At 39.2% G+C, this 21,347-nt stretch overlaps 1 protein-coding gene across 2 annotated transcripts in view; it reads left to right on the top strand.

Moving 5' to 3' along the window:
• GFPT1 (glutamine--fructose-6-phosphate transaminase 1) overlaps positions 1 to 13,087 on the top strand; it is a 56,420-nt gene extending 43,333 nt beyond the window's left edge. For both annotated transcript variants that reach the window (XM_060659336.3, XM_060659339.3), the window contains 5 exons: positions 4,635 to 4,749; positions 5,010 to 5,137; positions 5,701 to 5,868; positions 6,778 to 6,939; positions 7,588 to 13,087. In XM_060659336.3, the coding sequence (XP_060515319.1) occupies positions 4,635 to 4,749; positions 5,010 to 5,137; positions 5,701 to 5,868; positions 6,778 to 6,939; positions 7,588 to 7,632 (618 nt within the window). In that variant the 3' untranslated portion in view covers positions 7,633 to 13,087. The remainder of the gene's footprint in view (positions 1 to 4,634; positions 4,750 to 5,009; positions 5,138 to 5,700; positions 5,869 to 6,777; positions 6,940 to 7,587) is intronic.
• Positions 13,088 to 21,347: the final 8,260 nt, after the last annotated feature.

Here is a 21,347-nt window from a genome sequence, read left to right on the forward strand (position 1 = left end):
AGGCTTGGAGTTGTACAAGTTTTGCAGTTTTTAGTAATAGGCTGTTTCTGAATGGCAGATATGTTTACGTGTTAATAGGTGATCAAAAACGTTTATTATTGGTCCTAATCCCTGGCCCCGTGATGGAGCTAGCACAAGAATTCTATAATCTTGATTACAAATCCCCAACTTTGCCTAAAAAACTGTCAGGGCTAGAGAGAGGGTAAGTTTCTCATAATTTCAGATCATAGACAGTTTGTGTTTCTGTAGGAATTGATGGGCATAAATATGCAGGTTTAGCAATTTTTGTATGTTATTGCAGGTGTTTAAAATTTAACCACAGTACTGACTTTTGTTGAATTTTAAAAATAAACCGATAATAACTTTTTGGCCTAATAAAAAGTAAAACCAAGTTTAAAAGTTCAGAGTCAACATTTTCCTGGTAAATTCTTTCAAACTTCAGTAAGTTCTAAGTGTGAGGTGTAATTTGCTTTCCTCATAATTTGTTTTCTGGTATATATTGATGAAATGAAAAGCATGAAATTGTAAATTAAGCTGTAATAAGAATGCAATGGAAAAATATGTGCGTTATTCTATTCTAGGTTAAAGTTATTCTATTTAATATTTATATTTAAAAACCAGTGTTGAGATGTCTTAAGTCCAAATAAGGAAATGTTACTATGTAAAATAACATTTTTACTCAGGTAAAAACCATCTGATTGGTTTGAATTGGAAACAGTTTAGGGATCCCATGGGTCCCAGATACTGGGTCTCTCCCCCTGTCCTGATCATATGTTTTGTGATTAATTGGTTTATTGAAAAATAACTGTCAGTAGGAAAAGGTAGACTGGAAGGGACTGGAGTTTAAGAATACAGATGTGCTCATTAGCCTGGAGGCTGGGGGCTGTGAATCCACTTCAGTGCTGTTGGGGGGGGCGGGGAATCACCACAGCCTACTGGTAGGACACATGGGAACACAGGGACAGGTAGCTGTGAAGGAATTGTATGAGCAGCTAGCAGCTGGGAGGTCCAGCAAGGGACAATAGGGAGTCTCATTTAACTACTGGGAAGGTAAGGAGCATTAGCAGACTGTGATTTTTATTATACAAGAGGCTCATTTTCCACATTATGACAGGAAAATATTCACTAATGAAGTGATTCCTTATCCAGAGAAGAGTAGTAGAAATTCAGCCTATAATCTACAAAAAAAAAAAATCGGAATAAATTTCTTAATGTTAAAATTATATATAGCACTGTAGCTGACCACACCGCACTATTCCTAGTAATTTAATAATAAAATATAAGGGGGCACTTGGGTGGCTCAGTTGGTTGAGTGTCCGACTCTTGATTTTGGCTCAGGTCATGATTCCAGGGTTGTGGGATAGAGTCCCGTACTAGGATCCTTGCTGAGTGTGGAGCCTGCTTAAGATTCTCTCTCTCCTGAGGCTCCTGAGTGGCTCAGTCAATTAAGCGTCTGACTTCAGCTCAGGTCATGATTTCACGGTTCATGAGTTCAAGCACTGCATCAGACTCTCTGCCGTCAACTCAGAGCCCACTTTGGATCTTCTGTCTCCCTCTGTCTCTGCCCCTCCCTTGCTTGCTTGCTCTCTCTCTCAAAAATAAACATAAAAAAAAAAAAAAAAAAGATTCCCTCTGTCCTTCTCCCTCATGTGTGCGTGCTCTCTCTGTCTCTGTCTCTCTTTCAAAGTAAATAAATAAATAAGAACCTCAAATGCCTGAAATATAAAATATAGTTTCTCTAAATGACTGGTGAGTTAAAAAGGTCTCAAAACTGCTATTAAAAAGACTTCATGCAAAAATAATGACAATGAACAAACATGGTTCAAAATTTAGAAAGTGCGGCCAAAATGATCATTAGAAGTAACTTCATAGCATTAAATGCTTTACTAAAAAAGAAAAAAGAAACCCAAAATAGCAGGAGACAAATAATAGAGAAAAATGAATGAAACAAGGTTCTCCTTATTTGCAATCGACAGGACAGACTACCTGCAGAGCTTAAGAATACCAAGTAAAAGATTTCTTAGAATGAAGAATTCATACAAAGTGCTTTATATAAAATATATACAAGATATTTTCCTATAAATTGACAGTGGCTACTTAGAAAAGATATGAGGGGTGTGTTTGGAGGAGGGATTCTGTTTTCAATAGCTATAAAAATACTTACAACTCTACCAAGCAGTGTCTAAGATGCTCCCTAATAAATACTTATTGAGTAGATGAAAACTGTAACTTTACGGACTTTTACATTTTTAGCACAAATTGATGGAGATGCTGTGTTTCTGGATGGGAAGATTGTTTTGTAAACAACTGACAGATCTGTGGGACAGAATTAGTTCTGCAACATAACTCTGGTATGCTGTGAGAACTGAGACTACAGGAAATGTCATGAGCCAGTAGAGAAGGGTGGGCTGAAATGGAGGGAAAATTGGCTATTTGTAAGAATAAAACACAAGTTAACACCTTGCACTAAAATAAATTTCAGATGGACTGAAAAGAAAAAAAATTGAATAAAAAGGGACAACGAAAACAACAGAATTAAGAAAATTAATAGTACTTAACTGATGCTAGAATGGAAGGACTAAGCCTAACAGTACTACTTAACAGTTAAAAAAAATAAAACTTCTAAGTTAATAAATCCATTATAAAAAAAGGTTTACCCCAAACTGGGAAAAAAGTATTTGAAACGTAACAATAAAGACCTTAAGACCAACTAAAAAAAACAAAACAGAACTCCCACACCCCAAGTGCAGAAACAAGTGAAGAACAATGAAATTAAGTCTTCAAAGAGAAAACATAAATGGCCAATGAACATGAAAACAATCTTAACTTGTCAGATTCAGGATATTTGTGATAAAGTAGTATTGAGAGGCCATTACCTAGCAGGCAAATGGTAAACATATACGCATCTATGCATCTCTCACATTCTCATACAGCTAATGGGAATGAAAATAGTCTTGGTAGTTGACAGAAAGTTTTATTTATTTATTTATTTATTTATTTAGTTAGTTAGTTAGTTAGTTAGTTAGTTTTGAGCACAGAGCCCCTGATGCAGGGCTCAATCCTGTGGACTGTGAGATCATGACCTGAGTCGAAATCAAGAGTTGGATGCTTAACTAACTGAGCCACCCGGGTGCCCCATAGTTGACTGCAGGTTTTAAACATTCACCATTTTTATGGCCTAGGAAAATAAATGTCTTTTAGTTCAAACTTTTATGAGTAAAAGTTTGTTTTGAACCTGTGTGTCAGCTGTCATGCCGAGTGCTTTACACTGGTCTCATTTCATTCTCATGATAACTTTGAAAATAAATGTCCCTTTGACAGGTGGGCCATCTGAGGCCTAAAGAGATGGAAAGCTGCTCAAGTTTCAAAACTGTGCCTCACACAGTAGTAAACAAGAAAGAAGGCAGTCTTCCTTGGGAAAGTGCTTGTGATTTAATGGAGAATAAGAGCAAGTTATAAAATTATACCTACTAATTAAGTTTAACTATTTATTTTTAAATTTTTTAAATATTTATTTATTTTTGAGAGAGAGAAACAGAGAGGAAGCAGGGGAGGGGCAGAGAGAGGGAGACACAGAATCTGAAGCAGGCTCCAGACTCTGAGCTGTGAGCTGTCAGCAGAGTCCGAGGCGGGGCTTGAACCCACAGACCTCCAGATCATGACATGAGCTGAAGCCAGACACCTAAGTGACTGAGCCACTCAGGTGCCCCCCACTTTTTAAAAATTTTTTTTAATGTTTATTTTTGAGAGAGAAGTTTCTTAACCATTTAAAGAAAAGAAAGGCAGTGAAGATTAGAAGGCAGTATTCACAAATGTTATTAATACCATTATTAAAATGTAATTATTTCTAAGATTGAGGATTATTCTTATTTCTACTTACCTTTCTACAATTGAAGCAAAAAAATTTTTTTTAGCCAAACTGGGGATGGGGATGGGGGAAGGTGGCAGTGAGCAACAAAGTATATTGGCAAAGGTTAAAAAATCCAAGAACAATTTTTATTTTATTTATTATTATTTAACAAAAATTTTAATGTTCATTTTTGAGAAAGAGAGAGAGAGTGAGAGAATGAACAGGGGAGGGTCAGAGAGAGAGGGAGACAGAGAATCTCAAGCAGGCTACAGGCTTTGAGCTATCAGCACAGAGCCCAATGCGGGGTTCAAACTTACGGATGGCGAGATCATGACCTGAGCTGAAGTCAGACACTTAACTGACTGAGCCACCCAGGCACCCCTCAAAGAACAATTTTTTTAAAAATCCAACCAAACCAGTGTAAGTACCTCAGGGATTCTTCAGTGAGTGCCTTGCTTTTGACTTCTATCAAAAACTTAAATTGGTCGTGCATGTGCAGAGTTACTCTCTGCTCGCTTTTCCTTTCTAGTGCATTAGAAGGAACTTCTGTTTTTGTCTTTGGAAATAAAAGTTAGGTCATTTGTTCAAATTCAGAAAGGAAGAATAGTGATAGATTTCTCAAGTACTGGTTCAGTTCGCTGTTACTAATGCTATTTTAAAAAATGGGCAATACATATTTGTAAAACTAATGGGAGGAAAGTCTTTATTTTCATCGTTTTACATTAAAAATTCCAAGTTCTTAAAATGCAATTGCAGCTAATTGTGCTTTTTTGCGTTGTTCCAGGCTTACACCAGCCAGTTTGTGTCCCTTGTGATGTTTGCCCTCATGATGTGTGATGACAGGATCTCCATGCAAGAGAGACGCAAAGAGATCATGCTTGGTTTGAAGCGGCTGCCTGGTACGAAGATCCTCACACAGTACATTTTTGTTGTCCGAGGAAGTAGCTAACGGGCAAAGTTCTCTTCTTGCCCTTGACGCTGTGGTTTATAGCTATTTAGTCAAAAAGATCTTTTTTGCCTATGTATTTAAAAATCCCTCACTGAGATCACAGAAGAGAGAAGCACTGGTCTTTTGTTGGTTGCTACCAGTATATTATTGTTACTATATCAGTTCAGTTTATTGTCCTTCTTTCATAGACTTTGTTAATATTCTTAACAGATTTGATCAAGGAAGTATTGAGCATGGATGATGAAATTCAGAAACTGGCAACGGAACTTTATCATCAGAAGTCAGTCTTGATAATGGGACGTGGCTATCATTATGCTACTTGTCTTGAAGGGGCACTAGTAAGTCTTCTCACTTGTAATTTCAGTCTGTTGGACATGAGGACCTGGCACGTAGACATAATTTTTAAATGGAATGAAATAGGTGGAACTTTTGAAAATGGCTTTGTTTTTATGTACTCTGATTTGTTATCTTGAGAAAGGGTAACAGAATACTTAATTCAAAAGTGAAAATCAAGAAAAGTACATTTTAGTGTGGTAATTTGGGTTTAGCAAGTAACTTGGTTAATTTGTTGTCCAAATATGAATAAATAAAAGATTGAATTTTTTCTAGGTGTGAGATTTAATTGAGGTCAAGCATGAGGCAAGTAGAGAACAGCCACCGAGTAATATGAATATATTCATGGTCACCTAAAATCTTCAAAAAGTTTTTGTGGTTTTAAAACTTATAGTTACTTGTTGAGAGTTTAGAAATAATGATCTATTAACCTGTATTTACAGGTCAGTGGTCCTTTAATACTTCTGGATAAATAGTGACTTCAGACACCAGATGTTTTGTGTAATATTTACTTAAGAATGGGTTTTTGAAAAACAAACTGAAGACTAATCTAGTTCTTTCCTGTTAGAAAATCAAAGAAATCACTTATATGCACTCTGAAGGCATCCTTGCTGGTGAATTGAAACATGGCCCTCTGGCTTTGGTGGATAAGTTGATGCCTGTCATCATGATTATCATGAGAGATCACACTTATGCGAAGTGTCAGAATGCTCTTCAGCAGGTGGTTGCTAGGCAGGTAAGTTAGGGGCTGCTGTGAGGGGACCCGGGGTTCTCTAAGAGTTGGGTCACTAAAGCTTATTTGAATTTTATGACATTTAAAGTGATAATCCAGTGCCTGGTAGGAGGCTTAGAAAACATGTTTAAGTTTACATGTGAAGAATCGGAGATGCTGAAGAGTTTTGACGGGACCCGGCTCCTAGATCTCATAATAAGCAGAGCCAAGACCAAAACTGAGGTCTCGTCTCCAGATCTTGTCCTATTTATTAGTGTATGCTGCTCCCTCTTAAGTTAATATTCTTAAAAGTATATTTCAGGAGGAACTAGGTTTTACATTAATATTACAGGTGCTGTGCTTAACAGTTTTCTTCAGATCATTTGGCTTTTATATAAAGCCTCAAAGATATTACTGTCTGAGCACAATGTAGTGGTCATGAAGTTGAGCTTTGAGGGCAGGCCGACTTGGATTCGAGTACTGAGCCGGGTATTTCTTGTTTGTGTGAGTTTATTTTTTTTTTAACGTTTATTTATTTTTGAGACAGAGAGACAGAGCATGAACGGGGGAGGGTCAGAGAGAGAGGGAGACACAGAATCTGAAACAGGCACCAGGCTCTGAGCGGTCAGCACAGAGCCCGACGCGGGGCTCGAACTCACAGACAGTGAGATCGTGACCTGAGCTGAAGTTGGATGCTTAACCGACTGAGCCACCCAGGCACCCCTTGTTTGTGTAAGTTTAAACCCATTACTGAATCCCACAAAGTTTCCGTTTCCTTGGCTATAAGTGAGATCAATCTGATTTACCACATGGGATTGTGAGTCAGTGAGGCCACATGCAGATGTTCAGTGCAAAATTTGCACATTCACGTGCAACAGCCCTGCCTTTGCTTACCAGTGATGGTGCATATGTGTGTGTGTGTTTCTTTCCCAGGGACGCCCAGTGGTGATATGTGATAAGGAAGATACCGAGACCATTAAGAACACAAACAGAACAATCAAGGTGCCCCACTCCGTGGACTGCTTGCAGGGCATTCTCAGTGTGATCCCCTTACAGTTGCTGGCTTTCCATCTTGCTGTGCTGAGAGGCTATGATGTACGTGATGGGCCCCTGCAGAAATCTTGGACTTTTTTTTTTTTTTACCCAGTTCACTTTCAGCGTTTTCCTTTGAAATTTTTAGCAATAGCATTTGGGAAATCCTTCAGATATTTATCTGTCACCTGTTAAAGCGGCATGGCCCGATTTGTAAGTTACATCGTAAGCTTTTCTTACATATAGAACCTGAAGGAACTTTGGACCCTAACTCCGAGATTAGAGATGACCTCCTTGGGGAACACCTCTGTGTTTCCTGTTTCTTTTGGGGTAGCTCTTGGCAGTTCTTGTTTGGGACGCCCCCACGCACCACAGGACCTAGCATTCCTGGCCTCGCAGTCACTCTGACCATCGAACATCCCACTCTTCCACACTTCCAGTGTCCCCTGAGAGGGCTGCCACCTTTATGGAGGACCGTGGGAGCACTTCCTGTGCCGAACCTGCTCCTTCAGGATCCTTTTTCCTCTTTTCAAGACTTTTGAGATACATTATTTGATTGTATTTTCCCATTTTAGTTCTTTGTAGTGTGTAACTAACATGGTTAATGAACATGTTGTTTTCTGGTTTTATATACAAAAATAATTTGCTTAGAGTAACTGCTCCTCTCCCCCCAGTCTATACAATATTCAAATATCGCTCTTTTTTTTGCAGGTTGATTTCCCCCGGAACCTTGCCAAATCTGTAACTGTAGAATAAGGAGCATCTGCAACTCTGGGCGATTGAGCAACACAAGACACCTTTTGTATTTAACACCTTGATTTAAAATAGCACCCCTCGAAGCCTTTTTTAGTAAATCCTTATTTATATATCGGTTATAATTACTCCACTCAATTTGTGATTTTTGTGAAATTACCTCATATTTTTCCAGTAATTTGTGGGGGAGTTTAAATAATGGAATTTATATTGGAATTGTTATCACAAAGAGATTTAGCTCTCATTTTCTTTAAAGGATGCTGGATGTTGGATTTCTGGGTCCTCCACTTCAGCCTGGGAGGACTGTGTGTTTTTAGAATAATTGGCCTTTGTTTTACCGAGCTTCTATTCATTCAGCTCAAAGAAAGTGTAGTACATTTATTTGGATATCTGAAGCCAGCAGCAATTAATGCTAATACTTGGACATTTAATTAAGGTCTTGCTAAGTTTACGTGTAAAGAGAAGATGCTGTGATTTGTTTTGAAGTTTGTTTGTGTTTTGGTTTTAAATCAAACTGTAGAACTTAAAAAGTGAAAGCTTTTCTTGGTGGAATTTCTTGGTGGGATTTCTATGTAAGTTACATTAACCTGAGTCTCTCAGACCTGTTGCTTGTTAGGTGGAAGTTGAGTTCACTTAGGAAGCTAGAGTGTGTAGTGCATTTGTTTTTCTCCAGTTCTTAACAGCAAGTTATTTGCACAATCTCCTAGCACAAACTTTTAAATTTGAGCTGCTTTAGACAACTGACAACATGGTTTTCAGTGTGAAGATGGGGGACATACAGATGGGGTGTCCTACTCCTGGTTTTTCCATTTTCTAAAACTGGTTTCTATTTTCTAATATCTGTAGTTTTTTGTTTTGTTTTGTTTAATGACTGCTGAATGACTTAGTTTACCTTATTCTTTGAAATTACCACACAAAGTTGTTACCAAATGTCTGGGATTAAATCAGTACTGATATATGTAGATTTCTCTTTAATTTTGCCCTGAGGAAAATTGTCTTGTAGTGAATTTTAGCTTTTTACTGCCTTGTTGCATAAACTAGTACCTTTGCGCCAGGTGGAAGTTCTCTGTAGTTTGGAAGATTTGCAAGTTTTTTGACTAATCACTTGACTCTAAGTGTGTATGCTGGGCTAGGCTTCGAGAAAGCCGTATGCTTTACACTGAGACTAGTGAAGGATTGCATCAAATATAATGTTACTTCCTAGGTATTTTTCTCTATTATCTGTGTTTTACTCCTGAAATATATTTAGGAATGAAGAAGATATGAATAAATAAAGTGAAATCGAGGTGCCTTCAGCTGGTTTACATCGGAAATGGAAATTAACAATTTAGATTAAAATAGAGTAGAATATTGGTTTGACACCCAAAATGTCTTGAGTAATAATTTCCCCATGAGGTTTTTTTGCCAAATCTTGGGGGTTATAGGGCAGCGTGTCTGTGTTTTGGTGAAGTCCTTCTCTTTTTAAAGTTTTCACTTTTAAATTGTGAAGATACTTAGCATAATTATTTAAGTAAATTCAGCCTTTTTCTTTTTTCTGTGTTTGAATTTCTTGATGAGGTTAAGATTTTCTAAAAGCAATTGCTGCAAGTGCAGCACAGAGTTCTGCTTGTGTATTAGGGTTAGAAAAAGTACTTTGCATATTTTGAGGTACTTTGGAAGGACTGTCATAGATGGAGACTAGAAACCTGATTGTTTCTAAAAATAAAGTAAGGTTACTATTTACATCTTATATATAGCTACTATGGCTATATCTATGTATTTTAAATGTTTCTGAGATTATTTTGTTTAGGCTTGCTAATTTTAGTATATGTTTAGAGTCATTTCTTCTGTTGGTTAAATTATGCATTTTATGTTTCTGATTTGTATGGGTTTGGCATTTCCTAATGGCCTAAAAAGTTTGAATCAGCATCCCAAGTGAACAAATATGTGAAATCAATCATTAGTTTTCAGTTTCTCTGTTTTTCTCTTCTATGGCTGTCTGTCTGTCTCTCTCTTACACACACACACACACACACACACACATACACACACACACTTCAAGCTAGGATATGTTCTGAATTGAATATCAAAAGCTGATATTAACAAAGAAGTGGTATTTTCCAAATAAACATGGTTTCTCTTCATCCCTTCTTGCTTCTTATTTTATTTAATGTAGTGATTTTTAAATGCTTTTACACATTAATTATGAACACAAAAAATACTGTAATGAGGCAAATCACTAACAAGTACACATGCCCAATTAAAACCAATGTAATCTAGGATAAGAAAACCTGATTTTTCAAGAAAGATATTCTACAAAAGGAGTCCTTTATATAAAAAGTTCTTTCTTGTAGTACATTTAAAGCTTAAATTCATTCATATGTAACTTAGAGTTTCTTACCTCAGCCATGAGCCCTTTTTAGGCTGGGGTCGTGTGTAACCTCTAACACGTGGCCCAGTAAATGATTGTTACTCTGCAGTCAGTCAGCTTTTCTATCTCTTTTAAATTACCTATGCCATAGATATAAATGATAAGAGGAAAATTAATGTTAACTGTTTTTAGTTTGCTATATGTCAGCATCCTATTACGGGCAAGTCAGTGTGCAAGAAACTGAAAAGGATATCTTGTTTAAAGTAAAGTCTGCTTGTCACCAGGCCGTCTTATCACCGGTGAAGATTAAGATGATTGCAAGGCACAGGGTGAGAGAGTGGAAAAATGGAGGTGAGCTGGGTTGTTAAATGTTGTTAGCAGATTTGTTCACTTAGACAGTGGTCCAAGTTTAGGGGCGTATTATGTTCAAAAGAGGTTATTAAAATGCATTTTGTAGAGTTAGCTATTATCACGGGCTGGTTAGACCATGTATCTGTGGTACTCCAAGGAATAGCAAAGGCGAAATGCAGGTAAAAAGCAAGCATAGATAGCACTCAAGGGGAGGTGACACAGGGTGGAGTGCAGATGGGGCTGGGGGTTAAGAGAGCTAACACAAATTTTCTGTCTCACGTTTTGTGGAAAGTTGTTTTTAAGATGGTAGTGTCTTATCCTTCTGAATACAGGTCTCTTGGCCTAAGCTAATAATGAGGACAGGGGGAAAGGAGCCCCCTGCCCCCCACCCCCCTGCTTTAAAGCTCCTTGGTGATGTTCATTTGGCGCTTATTTATATTAAAACCTTCAAAGAAGGAAGACCAGCTGAAGTGTTTGCTTTAACAAACATTTTAAGAAGTCTTTTGGAGTCAGTGTTTTATCTTAAAAAAAATTAGGATATACTGTAGCAATAAAAGGGAAAGACTAATGTTAACTATTTATTGTATATTACAATTTAAGTGATTTTTCTAAAAGCACAATGTCATTGGAAAGTGTTTATTGAAAAAGAAATCATAGCTCGCATAGAATTTGTGAAGGCCAAAGAAATGGAAGGAAATGGTAAAGGAAGATATTTTAGCCTTATATCCACAAATTTAGTGGATTTTGTATACCAGACCACCGGATAGAGTGTCTTATCCATGAAAACATATTTCAGATTACTTTTTTTAACCTCAAGTTTAGAAATACTAACACATGAGTTTTTCTCACAATATTTAAGGATAGTTAAAACATCAGTATTTCCCTAGCTTGATGAATTTAACCTTATCTTCAGATCTATGACATGACAACCAATAGGACTGATGACATTAGCTTTGAACCAGTCATTTCCAGGGTTAAAATGAACATCATAGTTAACTAGCAAGACTGTAAGGTTATGCTGTATTAACTTGTAAGTCTGTAATAGCTTGATAATCAATATTATGGAATCTACCATAAATAATGGCTAATGAGAACATTTTAGGAAATTCTTGAATTACCTTTCTTACGGTACTCAGAATGAATATGGGAATGATCCTGTTAGCTTTTTAAAATGTTCTGTGGCTATTTTGTTTTCGCTTAAATAAAACTTTTCATATTTGTGTAAGTTATACTTTTTGTGAGCTGGAGGTTTTAGAATCCTTGCTTTGTTTCAGTTTTCTGTTCTTTTAAGACGAATGTTTAGTTTCCTGAGCCAGTTGGTCATTTCTTCTTCATGTCTTGTAAGTCCAAGAACTCTAACAGTGAACTGTGAATAAGTTACCAAAACTTAGTGAGAATTACATTTTGAAGCAATTTGCCAATATTTGAAGTGTGTACATGTTGGTAGATGTGTTAAAGATTGTATTGCACTAAGAATGTAGCCAGTGTTTAGTTGTTAGTAAACTTCTCTAATGCTAGAAGTTAATCCATTACTGTTGCTTTTTAAAAGAAGAGATGATTGCATAAATGTAATCAAAAGTTACATGTCTCCACTTCAACTTGCCAATTGTTTTAGAAAGAATCATTAGATAAAGCAAAGGCTCTATTTTTTCTGATGTCATACTCCATAGATACTGTACCTTCTCAAGTGTTTTGAATTTTTTGGTAAGAATGTGTTTCTAGCAGATTTCTGGTGTATACAGTGATCGACACTTTGCTTAAGTGATAGTTGCAAAAGAAGGATATTTAAAATGGGTGAGTAGCAAGACAGCCTGTCCTCTAAATCTAAAGTTTCTGAAGTATCTGGCAATCTGTTAATTATAGAACAAAGCTTCCTTTTACAGGATCCTTTTATAAACAGCAAGCTAAAATCTCTATCCCTAGTGCTTACAGCACTCGCTGTGTTCTGCAGGAGACAGAGTTCTGCCAGGGTGGTTTGAATGAATAGCTGTGCTGTTTTGCCTTCCCATAGAACTGAGCCCAGTCTCTCAGCTCTGTCTCCGTGTTGCTCTACAGCAAAGCCTGGGGCTGCCACACAGCACGGATCACTTTTTCCATGGGCCACGTTTTGGCATAAAATCCAGCTTTACTTTTATTAAATGGTTATCTTTAAAATCACCTCAATTGGCTATCAGTAAGTATTTACCGAGTACTTAGTAAAGGCCAAGAAATAATTTCCCTAAAAATTTAGAGGCCAGTTTGTCATTGGGAGTGGCATTTAAGAAAAAGGAATTCTTTCAGTTTTTTGGATGAGGAAAGAAGTAAGGGTTAAGTCTCCCTCACTGATCTCTGTACGTAAATAGTTCTTCCTTTAAAAAAAAAATGGTGTAGGAACTTTATTAGCTTAAACATCCTGGAGCTATAAACTAATCTTGTAATAATATACAGACACATTGCCAGGTTACAGGTTATTTAACCAGCTGATCTGTTCCCCAGAAGTATGCGTGTAATCAGAAAAATTCATTGTTCTTTTTTTTTTGGTTAGCATGTGTACAAGAGATTATTTCTAAGATTGAAAGGCCATGTTTTTGAACTTCATATTATTAATGTGATTCGTTGGCTGAAATTCCAAGGTTCACTTATTGTGTTTTCTCAAATGTATTTCTCCTAATGCTGTTATATAGCCGTATGTACCTTTTCGTATTTCAGAAGATTTTTGAAAATGAAGTCTGGATGTGCAGTTGAAAATATGGAATAAAAAATGGAGCTTGTAAACAATTAGAGAAATGCTTTTTGGATAGAATTGTAGTTATTTCCTTCCACCCACTTATCAGTCTACCTTGGTTTGTATAAGATTAAAAAGGCTATTTATACTTATTAAGATGAAAGCTCTTGACATGTTTTCATATGCTTTTAATTTCTGCAGTATAAAGAGTGATTTAGAGGCATCCAGCAGTTTAAAAATAGAGCCTAATAAGGTATATCCTGGAACTCACAGCTATTGCATACCTTGGGGATCTTTAGAAGTTAATTTTTGCCTCTGTCACTCAGCTTTGTATGTTCTGGAATGGAGATAAATATGGTAAGGTCTTAGAAGGAGAATTGCCAGACTTCCCAAAGCCTGTGATAGAAGTACTCATTGAGAATTCTGGATTTATTGTAAGTAGAAGGCAAATGACCTCGTACTTCTTAACTAATGTATTCTCTCTCTCTCTCTTTTTTTTTATGTTTGTTTATTTTGAGAGAGAGAGTGAGGGTGAGAAGGTGCATGTGAGTGGGAGAGGGGCAGAGAGAGGGAGAGAGAGAATCTCAAGCAGGCTCTGTGCTGTCCGTATGGAGCCCCACATGGGGTTCAAACTCACAGGCCGTGAGATCATGACCTGAGCCAAAATCCAGAGTCGGATGTGTAACCAACTGAGCCACCCAGGTGCCCCTAATACATTCTTAATATGTGAGACCCAAAGGGTGATACCCATTAGTTTTGGGTTGTCCTATAACATCCTGGTTGCAAAGGTCTGGATGTATCAGGGTCACTACAGTTTGTTTCTGCCAACAAGCCCTTTCAGGTGACACTCCTGTCTTCATGTTGTCCTCACTGATGCCAGTGTGGCAGCATCAGTCATGGATGTTCTACTATGGCAAGTGCAGTGTGGGATGGACTCATTGGAAAGCTTGGTCTTCAAACAGTGCCCCTAATGAGATGGAAAATACCTGAGCCAAGGCTTTTAGTTCCTGGCCAAGGGAAATAGCAGTGAATTCAAGTTCCTGTTAGCCTTGAATGTAGTTAACCAGTTTGGTTCATGGGGGCTTTTTGCCCCCATACTTTGTATGTAGAATTATTTTGAAATGTTGAGCACATTTGCCTTGAATTCTATCTCTTGCTTCCTAATTTTGTATTTATCCTTTGAATAAAAGGTAAACCCAAAACTGAATTTACTTTTGCTGCTGTGTAGAAACCTAGGAACTGTGGGAAATCCTTATAAGATTTTTATCTTATGTTCTTGGTTCTTAACTTGGACCCATGTATTGTTACTGAAGTTCAAAGTGTTTCTTTGAAAGAAACAAATTAATTTAAAACTTCTTCATATGTACCGTTTTTGCATGTATGTATGTGTGTGTGGGTTTTTGTTTTTCTTTCTTTTTTTTTGATGTTTTCAGTGAAGTGGAAAACTACTCTGGCTTCTTAATGCAGAATTGATTTTACTGATACAACATTAATAACTTAAGTACTTTGAGTTATTTTCTCAGCAGAGACCTATTTGTGTAAATTTGCGTGCGAATGCCTGGTTCCAGGAGTAAAGCACGGAGTCTGGAGTTCCCCAGAACAGACAAAAGCTAGTTGACTTGTAGACATTATTGGTCTCCTCAACTTGGCCTTCCCAAAAGGTGATGTTGCTATGTTATTGGTCCTCACTCAGTTCCTTTGGGCTGAACATTGCTGAAACTAAGGAAGGGCAGCTCGGAGAATGTTGATATCCTATCAGAAGACAAGGCTGATTTTTAAGTTATTTTTATTTTATTTTTTTTTAATTTATTTTTGAGACAGAGAGAGACAGAGCATGAGCAGGGGAGGGACAGAGAGAGAGGGAGACACAGAATCCAAAGCAGGCTCCAGGCTCTGAGCTGTCAGCACAGAGCCCGACACGGGGCTCAAACTCACGGACTGTGAGATCATGACCTGAGCGGAAGTTGGATGCTTAACTGACTGAGCAACCCAGGCTCCCCTAAGTTATTTTTTAAATTAAAGAATCTGTTACGGCTTGACTTAGGCCCAAACAGGATGCTTCAAAACTTGGATCATTATTTAAATGGATAACCCTTCACAAAAACTAACAGCCAGCTCTTGCTTTTCCATTCTTACCTTGAGCTGCCTAGCATCCTGGTGGGTCTCCTAGGCACACACACCATATGAGAAGGTCCTGTGGACACATGGGCTCTGCTTACACGATATTTGTGTTTCTCATTGCCTAAGCACAATGACTTTGCCATAGCAGTTGCTTAATAAACCACTTGCTGACCTTAAGTTACACTCTAAATAGCATTTTAATTTATTTTCTTTCAGTGCTTTTATTTGCTGAGTTAGAGTTTGGTCAAGAAGTCATAAATCACTACTGACTGGCATTTCCAGTGGGAAAGGATTTAATATGGGGAAGTGGGGCTTACACAGCCATGAGGAGGCCTCGGGAAGGGGGAATGAGGCCCCTGTGCAATCTGCCCGTGTAGGAATTGCAAGGAGCCACAACTGTTGGAAGGTCTTGTGGCACCAGGGTGGGTGACTGCCAGAAAGATGCGTGGGAGCTGTTGGCAGATCCCACATTAGCTGTCTGATGCCCATTAACCTGTTTGCCGTTTACCGCTGGAGAATACTTATTTCTACTTTCCTGTTCCAGATTGTGTGCAAGTGGCTCTCATTGGTGAAATCTAATTGGATCTCTGTGGATAGGTATACAGTAGAAAGGAGAACTTAGAAGGGTGGGCTGGCGCAAGATACTCAACAGACATTGTCTAGCGCAGTTCACCCTTGGGATTACCCAGCATCTGTACTCACCCTTGTGTCCATATTTAAATTTCCAAGGAGGATCAAAAAGGATATGATTCTGGTTGATATGTTGCAAGAGTCCCTGTTGAAATAAAGACACATCCTCTTCCCAAGAAGAGGAGATAAATTTCACAAATTTCTCTCTATGTGTTGTCCGTTTCTCTCCCTTAGTCACAATCCCCCTTAGTATAAAAGTCTTATAGTCTTAAGTGGAATACTTAGAAGGGGGAGGGGCCAAGTTGATTAATTATATAAATGTATACATATCAGGGAAAGAACGTGCACTGCTACTTAAACCCTCATTTGTACAACTAGTCAAGAGTCCATAGTTTACTTAAATACATACGTGTACACACACATACCAATACATTTTCTCTTCCATTACCCATTTTGTGTTTCCTTTGGCCTCCACGAGCACCCAGGTAGTGGTGCCTCTCTGCCAGAACTTTTTGCTTCTCTCTCTTGTAGCTAAGGTTGGGACCCTACCTTCTCTATTCTTGTATATAAACTGCAGGTGCATATATGTAGAGAGGTGGCAGCAGGAATTTCTGGCAATATTGAGACTAGATAACAGGAAATTCCTGGGATAGAGAAGTTAATGTTGGATGGGAATGCAGAAGAAAACAATCTCTTATCAAGAAAAAAGTTCTCAGAAGCAAAAAGTAAGAAAGCACTAGGAAGAGAAGTGACAAGTATGGAAGCTGATGGCAATTCTGGGGGGTGGGGGCATCTGTTCCTCTCCTGGAGGCTAGATCTTTTCAATTCCAGTGGGCTGCCCATGGCGGGCAGGAGACAAAGCCACAGTCTAGAGAAAGGTGGGAAGTCAGCAGAATGGAAAACATTCTTGGCAAAAGAGTAACCCAGGAAATATGTCAGAGAGGGTTAGGACAAGGGAAAGGGCAGGCCTCAGCCTCGGTTGTGGTGGATCGGGGACAAATCTCCCACGGGAATTCCTTTCCACAGCTAGAATCATGCAGGTTTTGTGCAGACATTTGCCCTACCTGTTTGTCCTAAAAAAGCCTCAACCTGAGAGGTTATTTTACAGTGATCCTGAGTTGATGGAGCCTCCAGGCACCTGGCAGAAGCCAACCCAAATCTTTTTCTGGAGCAGGGAACTTTCAATATAAGCCTCAAAGCACTTTCCAAAAAAACAAGCTCAGAATCCCAAATCACAGACATGCTATCATAAGTGAGAGAAAAAAAAAAAGGCAAATGACAGAATCAAATTTGTAAAGACGTTTTAAGTGGGAGGAAGAATTGATGCAGAAAATGTGAGGCATTTTGACTGCAGGGGCAGTGACTGTAACAATGCAGCCACCAGCCACTGAAGGGGCGAGAAATGGATGCTCTGGGGTCTCCAGAGGGCATGTGGCCCTACCAACACCTTGAATTCAACTCAGTGATGCTGAGTTTGCACTTCCGGTCTCCAGAACTGTTAAGACAGTAGATCTCTGTTATTTTAAATCTTCACATTTGTGGTAACTTGTTACAGTAGCCACAAGCAAGTGGATTCAGAGAACTTGCATTCTCTTTTGTTGTATTTATTCCGAGTAATTTTTGTTGTCCTTGTAAATGGTATTTAAAAATATTTTTACAAAGACATAAATTTACATTTTCTAACAATTCGTTGCTGGTATAGAGAATACAATGGGGGTGCCTGGGTGGCTCAAAGGGTTGAGCATCTGACTTTGGCTCAGGTCATGATCTCACAGCTTACGAGTTTGAGCCTGGCCTCGGGCTCTGTGCTGACAGCTCAGAGCCTGGAGCCTGCTTCCAATTCTTTTTTTTTTTTTTTAATGTTTATTTTTGAGAGAGAGAGAGAGAGAGAGAGCGAGCGAGCGCATGAGTAGGGGAAGGGCCGAGAGAGAGGGAGACACAGAATCTGAAATAGGCCCCAGGCTCTGAGCTGTCAGCACAGAGCCCTATGCGGGGCTCGAACTCACGGACAGTGAGATCATGACCTGAGCTGAAGTCGGAGGTTCAACTGACTGAGCCACCCAGGTGCCCCCCCCCCCCCACCACCACCTGCTTCCAATTCTGTGTCTCCCTCTTTTTCTGCCCCTCCCCCGCTCATACTCTGTCTCTCTCTCCTTCAAAAATAAACATTAAAAAAAAAAGTAAATACAATGAACTTCTCTATGTTGACTTTTGTTCACTGCAACTTTGCTAAATTGATTTATTAACTCTAGTGGATATTTTCTATGTGCACTATTCTCTTACCCATGAATAATACCAGGTTTGTTTCTTCCCAACTAATCCTTACACATTAAAAAAAAAAAAAAAAAATTGCCTTAACTCTGCTGCCTGGGGCATCCAGTACAATTTGAATAAAAATGGTAATGGAAACTTCCTTCAAAATAACTCTGCCTATCTCCCTAGAAGGGTCCTTGGTGCCTGATTATAGTTAATCCACTGACTTTAAAATTTCAACTATATGCTTAGAAATTCTTTTTGTTATTTCTCAACTTTGGTCACTATTTTCTCTCCCTTGAAGCTATTTTGAACCTTGTCTTTTACTTCTTTAAATATGATATGCAGACTTATCTTTTTAAGTCTATACCTGATATTTCCTGTATCTGGATTGCCCGTTGTTTCTGCTGATGTTCACTCCTGGTGCCTTGTTTCTTTGTGTGCTTTTTCGTTTTAGCCGTGAGTTCCTCGGAGAATTACTTTTGGGAATTCTTTGAGGCCTAGGTTGAAGGTGGCTTCTTTCTTCAGAGAAGGTCTGCATTTATTTCTGTGAGGTGCCTAGGAATTAACCAGTCCAGGATTGCTTTCTACATTCATGGTTTGAGATTTTGTGCCATTAGGTGATGTGAACTTGGGGCTTAAAGCCGTACAACTCTAACTCCTAAAGGACCTGATTGGTATCCTGGTCATCACTGTTTCCCAGGAGAGCACAATTTTGCAAAAAGAGACTATCGCGTCTCCCTTAGACACAATGTCTCCTGTTCGGCCTTGGAAAAGTAGCTCTCAAATTTTAACATGTCCGAAGAGCCCATTAAAAGATGCAGTTTCTTAGGTCAATACCTGAGATTATGATTCAGCGGGTGGAGTTGTGGCCCAGGAATATGCATTTTTAACAATCATCAAAGATGATCTGTGTGTAGGTGGCAAAAGTCCACACACTGTAAGAAACAGTCTTTAGTCTTTAGATCTCGTAGCTTCATTGGGTCCATTGTGGTGAGATGGCAAAAGGCAAGCTGAGGACAAAGCACAAGCTAATACACCACACCACCACTTGGGTGGGATATGTGTGACATTCCTCAGGCACTCCTGACTCCCCAAGAACAAAGGGAAAAACAAATGGTTAACTGATAGAGATCACAGTTTTGCAGGACATGAATCTCCATCAACTTGGAACTATCTTAACGATTTACAAGAAAAAAGCAACCTCCAGCAATCTATAGACTCAATTTCCTGGGACCCTAACGTCACTCTCTCCTCCTCTCCTCCGTAGGTTAGAAGATCATATATAATCAGTCACTCCTCACAATCCCAGTGCAGCTCTTTCTGCCCATGGGTCCTGTCCCCGTGCTGTAATAAAAACACCCTTTTTGCACTGAAGATGTCTCAAGAAATCTCTTGGCCATTGGCTCCTGAGCCCCACTTCAAACCACATCAATTGTACAACCTCGTGGCTCTCTGTCTCCCTGGAGGGGAAAACATTCATTACATCAGTTCAATAGCTTCTTATCTCTTTATATGCATGGACCCACCTACTTAAGTCTATTGTTTGGACCATGGTATAGGAAGGAGCACTAACCATGTGCCCTGCAGATATGACTCTGAGTGAAATAATAAGAGCAAAAATACCTTGCATACTGTGGTGCTGTGATTTATAATAAATACATGTTTGGTTGTCCAGTTTCTTGCACAGAGTTCCTAAAATTCCAGAAATTTCCTAAGTGAGAAATGTCCTAAAGTTTATCTTTTGTTAAATGTCCTTTGTTATGTTATTGAGGTGATGTGGAAAGCCCCTGGGTCACCTAAGGATGGGGGCTTGTTGCCAGGGGAAACAATCATGTGATTAGATGACTGGAACTTTCAGTTCCACCCCTTGATTTACAGAGAGGAGAGAGGGGCTGGAGGCAGAATCAGTCAAAATGGCTAGTGAATTACTCATGCCTATGCAATGAAGCCTCCATAAGACACAAAAGGATGTGGTTTGGAGATCTTCGAGGTTGGCGAACACACAGAGGTACAGCAAGAGCAGTGTGTCCGGACAGGGCAGGGAAGCTGTGTGCCCCTCCCTACATACCTTGCCCTATGTACAGGTATCACATCATCTGGCTATTGATTCATATCCTTTAATATCCTTTCTAATAAACCAGTTATCTAGCGAGTATATGGGTTTCCTGAGTTCTGTGAGCTGCTGTAGCAAATCAATTAAACCCAAGGAAGGGGTCGTGGGAACCTCTGATTTATAGCCAGTCTTGTTGGAATTGTGGATGACAGCCTGGGCATGCAATTGGCACCTGGAGTGAGGTTAGTCCCTGTGGAATCTGATGCTATCTCTGGGTAGACAGCGTCAGAACTGAGTTAGTTGCTTGGTGGTGATGTGGAAATGTTGGGAGTTTGGGGCCGACAGCCGAGAAAGAATTCTTGCTGAGAAGGCCATGCTTGCACGTTGGCTTGCTTTGCTGAGAAGGCTGTGTAAGAATCCACCGTTTTTAACCCATGGAAAACACTGGAAAAGTTTTACAAGGTGAAATTACCCAATTTGTCATTTAAGTAGTCAGTAGAGGACATTGACAGGAAACAGTAAAGATAGAAATCCATCATGGTCTAGGCAATATTCCCACACATGTCGTCTTTACAACCAACTTCCTAGGAAATGGTCCTGGTTGGGAATTGGTCAGCTCTGAGTGGAGGCCCCTGGGACCAGAAGCGGCTAGACCAGAGATGTGGAGGGGATCACATTAGACCAATGAGGAGGAAAACTTTTTTTTTTTTTTTTTAACATTTATTTATTTTTGAGAGAGAGAGAGAGAGACAGAGCACGAGCGGGGAGGGGCAGAGAGAGAGGGAGACACAGAATCCGAAGCAGGCTCCAGGCTCTGAGCTGTCAGCACAGAGCCCGACGCGGGGCTCAAATTCACGAACCACAAGATCATGACCTGAGCTGAAGTCGGACGCTCAACCGACTGAGCCACCCAGGCAACCCTCATACGGGAGTCTTAAGATTGGCAGCCATCCTTGTGACTTTGGTGGCTGTCCTGTGACCGAGACTGACCACTTTTTGTATAAGGACAGAAACAAAGAGAGGCATCAAGTTTCTGGGTCTTATTACCATTCCGGCCAGGGTACTAATTTCCAGCCAAAAAGCAGGCTTTCTCCTCCCCACAGAGTACCCATGGGTTAGAGGACTGCAGCCTGAGCAAACGACGTGAAAGTGTTCCAAAAAGACCATACTCCCTGAAAACCCCCTGAAATGGAAGTAAAGAGAGAGGAGAGGAAATACTCACCAAATTTGCACCAAGGCTCAAAGTCCAGACA

The sequence above is a fragment of the Panthera onca genome, chromosome A3 (genome assembly GCF_046562875.1).
Source record: "Panthera onca isolate mPanOnc1 chromosome A3, mPanOnc1 haplotype 2, whole genome shotgun sequence".
Taxonomy (NCBI): Eukaryota; Metazoa; Chordata; class Mammalia; order Carnivora; family Felidae; genus Panthera; species Panthera onca.